The sequence below is a fragment of the Danio aesculapii genome, chromosome 11 (genome assembly GCF_903798145.1).
Source record: "Danio aesculapii chromosome 11, fDanAes4.1, whole genome shotgun sequence".
Lineage (NCBI taxonomy): Eukaryota > Metazoa > Chordata > Actinopteri > Cypriniformes > Danionidae > Danio > Danio aesculapii.
The window spans coordinates 42,659,623-42,673,001 of record NC_079445.1 but is presented as its reverse complement, the minus strand read 5'-3'; the positions used below and the strand labels follow the sequence as shown (position 1 = coordinate 42,673,001).

General features: G+C 36.2%; 1 protein-coding gene across 1 annotated transcript in view; it reads right to left on the bottom strand.

Moving 5' to 3' along the window:
• Positions 1–12,072, bottom strand: part of aldh4a1 (aldehyde dehydrogenase 4 family, member A1) — a 28,021-nt gene extending 15,949 nt beyond the window's left edge. Inside the window, exons 1-7 of the mRNA XM_056468390.1 lie at positions 11,914–12,072; positions 8,682–8,775; positions 7,768–7,860; positions 6,002–6,049; positions 5,129–5,284; positions 1,756–1,905; positions 228–302 (exon numbers count right to left, since the gene is read on the bottom strand). Coding sequence (XP_056324365.1) covers positions 228–302; positions 1,756–1,905; positions 5,129–5,284; positions 6,002–6,049; positions 7,768–7,860; positions 8,682–8,775; positions 11,914–11,954 — 657 coding nt within the window. The 5' untranslated portion in view covers positions 11,955–12,072. The remainder of the gene's footprint in view (positions 1–227; positions 303–1,755; positions 1,906–5,128; positions 5,285–6,001; positions 6,050–7,767; positions 7,861–8,681; positions 8,776–11,913) is intronic.
• Positions 12,073–13,379: the final 1,307 nt, after the last annotated feature.

The window sequence follows — 13,379 nt, the reverse complement described above, 5'->3', positions numbered from 1 at the left end:
TGGGTAGGCTAAATTGTCTGTAGTGTATGAGTGTGAATGAGTGTGTGTGGATGTTTCCCAGAGATGGGTTTGCGGCTGGAAGGGCATCCGCTGCGTAAAACATATGCTGGATAAGTTGGCGGTTTATTCTGCTGTGGCGACCCAAGATTAATAAAGGGACTAAGCCAAAAAGAAAATGAATAAATGAATGAATGAAAGCTCTATATATAACATATTTAATATCCAACCATAATAGCAGGAGTGCCGGCCAGGTTTCCACCAATCGCTGTGAAGTTAAATGGAGCAACAGCAGCAACAAATCCCTAAAAACAAATAAATGTCAAGTTAATTGTACATAATACAAAATTCTAAAATAATTTATCACTGATGAAACTGAAGTATGAGGTGACGCGAAAAGAAATGTTAAACATTTAGGCGGCAGTGACAAACTGCAAGCTTTGAGTGTTTATGCCAGTTTTATAACTTCTAATTATGCATTTTGTCACTGTTTTGGAGCACAACAGACTATGTACACACACTCATCGGCCACTTTATTAGGTACTGCTCATTAACGCAAATGTCTAATCAGCCAATTAAATCAGTTCAGTTCAGCCAGTTCAAACTCAGCATCAGAATGAGGAAGAAAGGTGATTTAGGTGACTTTGAACGTGGCATGGTTGATGGTGCCAGACGGGCTGGTCTGAGTATTGCTGAAACTGCTGATCTACTGGGATTTTCACACACAACCATCTCTAGGGTTTACAGAAAGAGAAAATATTCACTGAGCGGCAGTTCTGTTGGTGCAAATGATGCCAGAGGTCAGAGGAGAATGGCCAGACTGATAGAATGGCAGCAGTAACTCAAATAAGCACTCGGTACAACCGAGGTCTGCAGAAGAGCATCTTTGGACGCACAACACGTCCAACTTTGAGGCGGATGGGCTACAGTAGCAGAAAACCACACCGGGTGCCACTCCTGTCAGCTAAGAACAGGAAACTGAGGCTACAATTCACACAGGCTCACCAAAACTGGACAATAGAAGATTGGAGAAAAGTTGCCTGGTTCGATGAGTTTCCATTTTTGCTGCTGATGGTCGGGTCAGAATTTGGCATCAACAACATGAAAGCATGGATCCATCCTGCCTTGTATCATAGGTTCAGGCTGGTGGTGGTGGTGTAATGGTGTGGGGGATATTTTCTTGACACACTTTGGGCCCATTAATACCAATTGAGCATCATGTCAGCGCCACGGCTTACCTGAGTATTGTTGCTGACCATGTCCATCCCTTTGTGAACACAGCGTACCCATCTCTGATGGCTACTTCCAGCAGGATAACGCACCATGTCATAAAGCGTGAATCATCTCAGACTGGTTTCTTGAACATGACAATGAGTTCACTGTACTCAAATGGCCTCCACAGTCACCAGATATCAATCCAATAGAGCACCTTTGGGATCAGGTGGAACGGGAGATTTGCATCATGGATGTGCAGCTGAAAAATCTGCAGCAACTGCATGATGCTATCATGTCAATACGAACCAAAATCTCTGAGAAATATTTCCCGTACCTTGTTGAATTTATGGGGGTCCAACCCGTTACTAGTAAGCGGTACCTAATAAAGTGGCTGGCGAGTGTATGCATATCCCTAAAACTAAAAATACTATTACTAACATCTATAAAACTTTACTTTAACTCTAGGAGACTTGTAAAACACTTGTGAGCTCTTTGCAAAAAAGGTGGAGTGTTCCTTTAAGTGTTCTGGAGATGTAAACGCACCTCCAGGCCGCGGTACAGCATGGTGTTTGTGCTTCCGTCACTGTCCAGCGGCTGCTGCTCTTCAAGCTCAATCGCATGTTTAGCGTTAAACCTGAAGAAGTCAATGAGTTCAGGAGCTGCGTCGATCTCTGCCTGGACCACAGTCTTACCCTGAAACATGGAGCAAATACAGCAGAAATTAGCTTATGTACAGAGGAGTAAACGTCAATTGCAGATTAGCTACAACTACATTTTTCAGTAGCTTGACTGTAGCAGCTCGCTACATTTTCCAACAAATAGGGGTGTAGCTGGTCTGAAGCTATAGACGCCCATTCCTGCCACTAAATAAAACATAAAATAAAAGGTTATAGTGACTTTTTATCTCTAAACGGTGTGATAAAATCTCGTAACTCTGACTTTCTTTCAGAATTGTGAGATGTAAACTCAAAATTGTGAGTTATTAAGTCCAAACTGACAGATAAACTCACAATTCTGAGAAATAAAGTCGCAATTTTGAGTTATAAAGCGAGAGTTCTGAGAAAAAGGTTCGCGATTGAATGTTGAAGTCCGAATTCTGACTTTATATCTCACAAATATACCATAAAGCTTATTTTCCTGCAATTGGTTGACATAAACTCACAGTGCGAGAAAATATGTTTGGTTGTATATGATATCAATAATGTGTATACTGAGTTTGGTCTTTTAAAAACAGTTTAAATGCATTAAGTCACGTTTTATTGAGCCCGCATTATTCTTATGATGTTCTTCTACAGGAGGAAAATGCTATTACTTCCAAATACTTCAAATATAGCGTGTATTATGTGGGAATATAAATTTATATAATCTAGTTTTAAATGAATAATAATCTACATATAACTGAAAAGTTATATTCTTTGGTTTTTGATTACATAATTACATTAACAGCCCAGCCATGAGGGACATTTACCTTTGTCTTTCTGACTACAGGCTAAGCCAGAGTAATGCAAATGCTAACGACTGCCTTTGTCTTTGGGTCATGCTTTCATGCTACAGAAACTATTTGGTTGATTAACTTGTGTGGTCAGTAGCTGGGCCGGTTTCTACACCTATTGGCCAATTTACCCCGCTGACTCTAAAACTGAATTTGCATGCTTTGTTTAGCCATCTCCCCTCCTCCTAAGACAATATAGACAAGATATCTTTGTCTTAATTCAGACTTGTAATAAAACTCGCAGACTGCAGACCTCCAATAGGCTCTTGCAGACACATGGACTTCTCGAAGACGCTGTATGACTGCAGATTAACCAACACGTCTCAATAAAGGAATTCTGCTTGTTTCGAGTCTCCTGGACTGGGTTCTCTCTTCTATATTCACTCATTTATTATTTTTTTTACAACAATTAGTAAATTTATTTACTAATAGGTAAATAATTATAGGTAAATTTAAGGCTATTTATGTAATCCAGGCATGACACTGTATGACAAGATTTCAGATGGCTGTTCTATAGCCTACAGCTAATCAATCTGTCCGATTCTGGAGTGCATTCAAGTTCTAAATAAGATTATAAATAATAAATCAATTATACTAAATAAAACAAATACATTTAGAAATAAAATTATTTATGAATATCGCTCACTGCAAAAATGGAGCCCAGAAAAGTGCGTAGCATGCCAAATTATCTGATAATTGTAAAAAATAAACCCAAAAAGCAACAGACTGTGTAAACTAAGACATATAAAACTAACACATAAATATGATCTACATGCCAAGTTCAGCATCTGGAATCAGCTGAGGTGACGCGACAGTGAGCTGCAGATACCTGTCAATCAAGTGGCCACGCTCTTAATTATGCACAATATTGACTCAAAATAAATTAAATGGATGAGTTATAAAAATAATCACCCCCTCACAGTTGTCATGAAGGTTAATATTAGCTATTAAGGCTGTAACGATACACGATATGAAACCGAAATCGCGACACTCAGATCCACGATCCTGTGTGATAAGGGAGAATCGCGACACACCCCGTGACTACCTTTCCAATAACGTGACGCCTGCTTGCAAAACTTGAGCTAGTTGAAGAAGAACAGAGGAAACATGGCAACCAACCCAGAGATTGCGGACCCTCCCTACTCATTTAAGTCAGCAGTATGGCAACATTTCGGCTACCCGGTGGAGATAAAGGATGGCAATCGTGTAGCCGACAATTTGATTGGAAGATCAGCAGATCAAACGTCCGCGTCCCCGTGACAACAGAGCGGGGTAATAAGTTGGTTTTGTTTTCGATATTCCTGACATTCAGTGATAGACGGCAATAATTCAAAAACATCTTACCCTAAAACATCTAAAGTGTGTTTCCTACAAAAAAAGACAAAGCTGGTTATGTTTCACAGCTGTCATTTATTTTTTTTCACTCGACATTACGAGCACAGCTCCATTTAAGCCCTCGCAATATGCGTTTAGCTGGGAGAGCTCGCGCTAAGCGGAGCTCTCAGTAAAGGACCGTCTGAATGTGTCAGAAATATCGAAAACAAAATCAACTTAACCCCGCTTGACAACAGACAACGGCAGAAACATTGCCAATGCTGTCGAAGCTTTGCACTGTTAATCTGGCTGCGCAGAGAGGGATGGGCGTTCACCAGACGCCCCGACTCCTCGGCAGAATACGGAAAGTTTTTTCACCACAATGTTGACATGATGGTGTTTCTGAAGAAGAATTTTCAACTCCCTTAAATCAAAAGAGAAATAGGTTGTTTATTTGTTTAATGTTTACTTGATTTGTGGTTTGCAGCAAGCATTAAGCCTCAGTTACCTCAGTGTGAAACAGAAGCCATTTAATTTAAGAGAACTTTATTGAAGAAGAATTTTCAACATGCTCGAATCAACTCCACAATGGAGTTTAGCTCTGTTTGTTTTTCAACAGTATTTTGTTACAAAGAAAACAGAAGTGTTATAGCTTTGGCTATTTATTTATTTTATATATGGCTATTTATATTGTTAATAATTTGCATAGTTAATATTGCTCTTTGGTGTTCAGTTTATAAAGATTTTTCAAATGTTATTTAATGAAAAAATATAGTTTTAAAAATCTTTTTTCCCCACCCTCCATGAAAAAAAATCGTGATACGAACCAAATCGTGGGTTTGGTGTATCGTTACAGCCCTATTAGCTATATACACACAAACATTTTTTTGTACCAGGCTGTAAACATGTTTTTTTCTGTGGTAAAGTTGGGCGATTTAACATGGCAGTCTATGAGGATTTGATCGTTTCTGAAGCCAGCCACCCAGTGGCCAGTCAATGAACTGCAGTTTCAATTACTTCTGTATTAAGGTTGTTTCAGAGTAGCTTCCCTAAACACTAACAGCAAAGACATAAATGGCTTTAAAGGTGTAAATGTTGCTGATAATGCACCTGTCCGATCATAGTCTTGGCCAGAACTTCTGCTCTCTTGGGTCCACTGATGATGTCAGCAGCTTTGAAGAAGATCTGGGCTCGATCTGAGACCGGTTTAAGATCCCATTCCCTCCGAGCAGCGACTGAAGCCTCAATGGCTTTATTTAGCAGATCCTGAAGACACCATAAAGCCGAATGATGAACACAACTAACCTCATTCCATGCTACAGTTGAAGTAAGAGTTTGTAGCCCTCCTGAATTATTAGCCCCCCTGTATATTTCTTTACCAATTTATGTTTAACGGAAGGATGTTTTTACAACACATTTCTAACTAATTTCTAATTGCTGATTTTTTTATCTTTGCCATGATGGCAGTACATAATATTTGACTAGATATTTTTAAGATATCTAGATAAGATATATTTATTTTACTAAATATTTCAAGATACTAGTATTAAGCTCAAAGTGACATTTAAAGGCTTATTTAGGTTAATTAGATCAGTTAGGGTAATAAGGCAAGTCACTGTGTAACAGGGGTTTGTTCTGTAGACAATCTGTGAAAAATATAGCTTAAAGGGGCTTATTTTTTTTACCTTAAAATGGTTTTTAAAAATTATAAAACTGCTTTTATTCTAGCCGAAATAAAACAAATAAGACTTTCTCTAGAAGAAAAAATATTAAAGGAAATACTTTGAAAAGTTCCTTGCTCTGTTAAACATCATTTGGGAAATATTTGAAAAAGTTTTTAAAAATTCACAGGAGGGCGAATAATTTTGACTGTATATTAAAATAAATATTAAATGCACTTAATGAGTTCAACTAAAATGACAAATAACAAACTTGCAATGTTTCTGAATTATGATGTGATTATTTTCTAAAGGCATACAGTACCTTGTCAGCATAGCAGAACTTGGACACTTTGTGAGAATGGTTGAAGGGCTGTAAAAAAAAATATTACATTGAAAATACATTAACTTTACAAAAAACGTTAAAAAAAGCAGTAACTATATTTGTAGACCATGATATAACATGATCATATGAAGAAATTTAATAACTGTCATGTGAATGTTTGGAGTTAGAAAGAGAGGTTAACTAATAATAATAATAATAATAAAATAACAATAATAATAATAGTAAACCTTATGTATTGATTTAATTGTGAATTATTATATTTTGTAATTATTGATTAATTATTATTAATCTTACTATCATTATTTGCGTGGCACGGTGGCTCAGTGGTTAACATTGTCGCCTCACAGCAAGAAGGTCGCTGGTTTTAGCCTCGGCTGGGTCAGTTGGCATTTCTGTGTGGAGTTTGCATGTTCTCCCCGTGTTGGCGTGGGCTTCCTCTGGGTGCTCCGGTTTCCCCCACAGTCCAAAAACATGCACCATAGGTGAATTAATGAACTAAATTGCCCGTAGTGTATGAGTGTGTTTAAATGTGAGTGTGCTTTAAAACATGGTGGATAAGTTCATCCACCATTCATTCATTCCGCTGTGGCGACCCCTGATAAATAAGGGACTAGGCAAAAGAAAAATTAAATTAAATTAATTATCATAATTAAGTAAAGTAAATGTTGTTAATAATAAATAGACCACAATTATGGATTTAAAATATACCAAGGAAACTGTGGTTAAATAATTTAAATAACTAAAACCTTAAAATTATAATAGATTTTTTTCACTTAAAATTAAATATACTTTAATTCAAAACTATTCATTCATTTTCTGTTCGGCTTAGTCCCTTTGTTAATGGGAATGTTGTCCGTTTGTTAGCAGAATGAACCGCCAACTTATCCAGCACATGTTCTACGCAGTGGATGCCCTGCACACTCATATACTACGGACATTATAGCTGACCCAATTCACCAATAGCGCATGTGTTTGGACTGTGGAGGAAACCAGAGCACCCGGAGAAAACCCACGCCAACGCGGGGAGACTCCACACAGGCAAACAGGCAAACTCCACACAGAAATGCCAACTGACTCAGCCTGGACTCGAACCAGTGACCTTCTCGCTGCGAGGCGATCATGCTACCCACTGCGCCACCATGACACCCAATTCAAAAATATATCATAATAATTTTTTGAACTCATTCATTTTCTTTTCGGCTCAGTCCCTTTATTAATCAGGGGTCGCCACAGCGGAATGAACCAACAACTTATCCAGCACATGTTTTACACAGCGGATGCCCTTCCAGCAGCAACCAATCACTGGGAAACACCCACACACACTCATTCACACTCATACACTACGAACAATTTAGCTTACCCAATTCACCTATAACGCATGTGTTTGGACTGTGGGGAGAACCGGAGCATCCGGAGAACATTCAAGCTCCACACAGAAATGCCAACTGATCCAGCCGAGACTCGAACCAATGACCTTCTTGCTGTGAGGCGACAGTGTACCCACTGTGCCACCATGTTGCCCCTATTAAAAGTCACTCGCCAGATAAAAACATTACTAAAAATAATAATAATAATAGAAAGTGTCTTACAATAAAGGAAAGAAAAGAAAGAGACTCTCTGTAATCCAGCCGTCAGCAAGGCTGTGTGTGTTGTGCATCCCATAATACTAAAGAAAACATGTCGTCATGCCCTGAAGAGCTATCCTTTATTTCAGAGATGATTGTCCAGAGCGCTGCTGAACTCACCGACAGCTGGAATCGGATGTCTTTGGTCCACACTTCTTCATTTCCGATCACACATGGAATTTCCTCTGTGTTTCCCTTCAGGTTTCGTAACGCCTGAAGAAGAGTAACACAGAGGCCGTCTGTCAGATAAACGTGAGGAATTCTGAGTGTGTGTGTATGTGTGTTTGTGAATGTGTGTGAGCTTGTTAGTGTGTATTTCCATATGGTTGTGTGTGTATGTGTGAGAGAGAGAGAGAAAGAGTGTGTGTGAGAGAAAAGTTTGCGTGTCTGTGTGTGTTTGAGAGAGTCACAGTGTGTGTATTTTTGAGTGTGTGCATTTAGTTTTGTGTGTGCCTGTGAGTGTTTGTATGTATGTGTGTGTGAATAAGTTTGTGTATGTATTAAAGTGTGTGTGTGTGTGTGTGTGTGTGTATTTATGCTTGTTTTAATGTGTGTGTGTGTGTGTGTATGTGTGTTTGTGAGTGTGTGTGTGCCTGTGAGTGTTTGTATGTATGTATGTGTGTTTGTTAGCGTGTTGCCATATAGTTGTGTGTGTGTGTGTGTGTGTGTGTGTGTGCGAGTTTGTGTATGTAATTATGCATGTTTTAATGTATGTGTGTGTGTGTGCATTTAGTTGTGTGTGCGCCTATGAGTGTATGTATGCGTGTATGTGTGTGTGACCTCCTCCAGAGCTGGCTCATTTGTGTGTTGAATGTGTGTGTGTGTGTGTGCGCATTTGTGTATGTGTATGTGTGTGTGTGTGTGTATATATATACGTATGTATGTATGTATGTATGTATGTATGTATGTATGTATGCATGTATGTATTTATGTGTGTATGTGTGTGTGTGTATATGTGTATGTATGTATGTATGTATGCACAGGTATGTATGTATGCATGTATGTATGCATTTGTGTGTGTATGTGTGTTTGACCTCCTCCAGCTCTGCTCTCTCTTTACTGCCCTGTTTAAACCCCAGAATAGGCTCATTCTTCACCTCCACCGCTGCACATGAGAAAGTCTTGAACCTGCAGAGAAAACAAACTCATCTCCGTGAATAACAGGGGTTTTACTTCAGTCTGGTTCAGTCTTTAATCAATCAGTGACATATAAAGTCAGCCAGACAGAAATGTTGCACGAATAACCTGTTATAAATCCTAATGAGAGACCAAAACAGGACACTTTAGACTTTAGACTACCTTATTCAGCTGTTAGACCGCAGTTTCAATTGTATTATACAGCCAAAGTTTTGCACTTATACTTCCATTTTAAATAATTAAACTCATGTAGGTATGCATTCTGTCATGCATATTCATATTTTTATAAGCTTAATGTTGTTAAACTGATGTACTAACAATAACCAAATAAAAAAGATAAAAATCGAAAACAAATTAAATTTAATAAAAAATAAAATGCATATTATATAATTATTTACTTGGATTTTAAATAATTAAGTTTATCTATGTATTTATGCATGCGTATTCAGTCATGCATATTCATATTTTATACTTAATGCATTTGAATGGATGTACTAAAAATAACCAAATAAAAAAAACATCAAAATCACAAAATAAAATGAACAAAATAAAATGTATATATTTTTAATTATATTACCTAAGTGTGTGCTATAATTAGCAAATATATGCATATAAATATAAAGTATAATGCAGAGGAATTTGGAATAAATGCAGTATATATATATATATATATATATATATATATATATATATATATATATATATATATATATATATATACATATATATATATATACATATATATATATACACATATACATACACATATACATACACATATACATATATATACACATTTACACATATATATATATGCAAAAAAAATATTATTTTTATTATTACATATTTATTTCCACATCAGCAGCTTATGGCTATTTCGTGGCCAAATGGATATACATTAAAATATTACATGATAAAAACAAATTTGTATTATACTAAAAAAGTTACTTAGTCAAATATATAAAATATAAATAGATAAAATTCACAAGAAAATTTATTCAAAATTAAATATGGATTTTCAGTTTTATTTTTGATAAAAAAATGTAAAACTCTTCCTGGTGGTCCCTTTTTAAAAATGTCCATCAAAGTACTCTCCTTATAAATATTTTGTCTAATGGAATTTAAACTTCTACATTCCAACAAAATATGTTTGATGGTAAGAGCAGTCTGGCAGATATTACATTTAGGTGATTCTTCGTCATTTAATAAATATGAATGTGTCAACCTAGAATGTCCAATTCGACATCTGGTATAGACCGTCTGATCATGCCTGGTCTCAAAATTATAATTTCCTAAATGTCTTTCATTTATTTTGGGTTAATTTCATGTAATTTGTTGTTGATGCAGTTGTCCCATTCTCTTTGCCATGTTTCGTTTATGTACAAATTGATGGTGGGTTTCAAGTCATCAGGAGGAATTAAACATTCGGTCACATTCAAGGAGACAGCCTTTTTTGCAGTTTCATCTGCCAGTTTATGCACAAATATAAAACATAATGTAAAAAATAATATTTACAACATCAATATTATAAAATAAAGAAATGAATAACAACACTAATAGTGTTTTAAATACACATTTAAACTGAAATATGTGTAACACAAGACATGTTTTATATCTATATGATATTCTACATATAATCCATATGTATTTGATTACATATAATATTTTGGTAACATTTATTTAAAATAACAATTCTCACTATTACATCCCTAATCTTACCCTATACCTAAACCCAACTACTAGGGCTGCACGATATTGGAAATATTAATTTATTTTGCAATATATATATATATATATATATACACATATACAATTTCAACAGATGACTTAATAACTTGATTTGGAAAGAGTTTATAATGTTAGATCGACATGGTGGCTCAGTGGTTAGCACTGTGGCCTCACAGCAAGGTCGCTGGTTTGAGTCCCGGCTGGGTCAGTTGCCAATTCTGTGTGGAGTTTACATGATCTCCCAGGGTTAGTGTGGGTTTCCTCCGGGTGCTCTGGTTTCCCCCACAGTCCAAACACATGCGCTATAGGTGAATTGAGTAAACTAAATTGGCTGTAGTGTATGTGTGTGATTGAGTGTGTATAGATGTTTCCCAGTACTGGGTTGCAGCTGGAAGAGCATCCGCTGTGTGAAACATATGCTGGATAAGTTGGCGGTTCATTCCGCTGTGGCGACCCCTGATGAAGAAAGGGACAACGCTGAAGGAAAATTAATGAATCTATAAACGTTTTGGGTCTTGGGTTATCTTGGGTCTTGGGTCAACATTTTCAATGCTGTCTGTGCTATTTGCAGAGCATTTCTGTATTTGCATGCATAACAATCTATAAATACAATCAAGAAAAAGATACAACTAAAATAAAGTGTTTTATCTTTTCCCGAGTATAACAGTATTCAAATACAGTAACTGAATGCTAAAAATAAAAATAAGTCAATAAAATTAATCGTTGTTAAAGTCACAAATGGTACAATTACTTATGTCTTTACACTTTTAAGGTCATTATACAATCACAGGCATCAAAAACACATGCAAATTAACAATTATAATACAAACTCAACATTGGATATCCTGTGATGTGACTTTTGCGAAGGATCACATTGAGATGTCGATGCTGAAACTATATATTGTGCAGCCCTTTCAACTACTACTTACAATATTAATAAGCAGCTATTTTTAAATTTATTTTCTTTTTTTAAAGCTAAACTTCGAATTTAATTGTTTGTTAACATAAAATGAAATAAAGTGTGAGCAGTATTTTACATAAAAACCCTAAAATGAACCTGGTGCATGTAAAAACACGCAGACTCAGTCAAGAGACAGTACAGTGTGCCATTTTAAGTATTATGCGTGTGAATAGATTGAATGACAGTAAAAACAATGAGAAACACTTGTGCAAACAGATCTCACCTACATAACAGCAGGAAGACAAGTTTCTTGAAGCCATTACATAACACACAGTCTGTTTGAATACTTGTACAGTACATGGAAACTTCTAGTATTTACTCACAGCAGATAATAACGCATGATTATAAGCACATTACTGACGGCAGACGGTGACAGATGTCAAAAGTGCTCGGGATAGACAGAAAGTCATGCGTGAGTCCATGTGCAAATACATACATACCCTCTCCAGGACTGACTGACGGCAGACCTCACTCGCAGCATTATTAATTTGGACGTGCAGGGAAGCACAGAGATGTTATTTATATATGTACAATTCAGAAATATCCTCCTGTTGAGGAACTGAAGCGCTGAAGTGGAACCTTGATACTGTATTTTCTCCAAGATCACAGGAGACGTCACATGAATGGAGACCTACCACTTCCGATATAGGGGAGGATTTGTGACAGATGAGATGTGGTTTTAGATGATACGGCTTTTGTATACCATGTTTCTATTGAAACAAATAACAATAGTGTGTATTTATAGATTTAATATTATATTTGTACGTAAATATGTTTAAAATTTAAAATAATACACATTTGAGATACGCCTCACCCCTGATTTTCAGGAATGGAACAAACATGAGGGCGAGTTTCCTACTGACCAATCAGCTTTCGAGACGTTCCGCCCGTAGCAAATCATAGGAGTCGCTTTACATGTAGTTTCTATTTTTATAAAAGGCGAAAATGTTCGTTTGCTTATTCGCTATTTTGATTTCCTGAAGTAAAATTAAGAATTTATTTAGCACAGCATTGAATGTGCTAAGTTTAATTACTTTAACATCACTTATATATATATATATATATATATATATATATATATATATATATATATATATATATATATATACATATATTAAAAATAAACCAATTCTTAACCACGCCCCCACATACGTCTTCAAAACGCGTCAGATTTGGCGCGAGTTTTGCTATTGATGTAAAGCTAAAGCACATTTGTTGACTTTCATCATATTGGTAGAAAGTTCGAATCGACAAATGTTATGTAGCCTTAAAGCACAGCTTACCTCAAATCTCTCTGTGGAAAGGCTGTATATCTGTAGGCAGATCATAAAGAGCTTTGTTTTCAAGTTTGCTAGCTTGCACACGACTTTTTCGTGGTTGTGAAGCTAATACACATTATAAATCCACATATAACATGCTTAAAGTGTAAGAATGTAAAAGATACACATGTATAGATAAAAATAGAGTCAATTATTTGAAGGTATTTCATATTTTATTATGTGAATGCTAGTTCACTGTACAAATTCTTGCTGCCAATGCTTTTTTAGTTGAATCAATGGATCTTTTATAGTCAGCTCAACTTACATCAATAAAGCTGACTAAAAATATTAAGTTAAACTTTGTATAACTAAAAAAAACTAGTTGAAACTTGATTAACTGGATAATATTAGTTAAATAACATAAGAACATTTGTTTTCATGACTTTTTGTCAAGCTGTTCCTTTTTAACAGAACATGTACACTCACCGGCCACTTTACTAGGTACACCTTACTAGTACCGGGTTGGACCCGCTGCCTTAATCATTTGTGGCATAGATTCAACAAAGTGCTGCAAATATTCCTGAGATTTTGGTCCATATTGATGCAGATTTGTCAGCAGCACATCCATGATGCGAATCTCCCGTTCC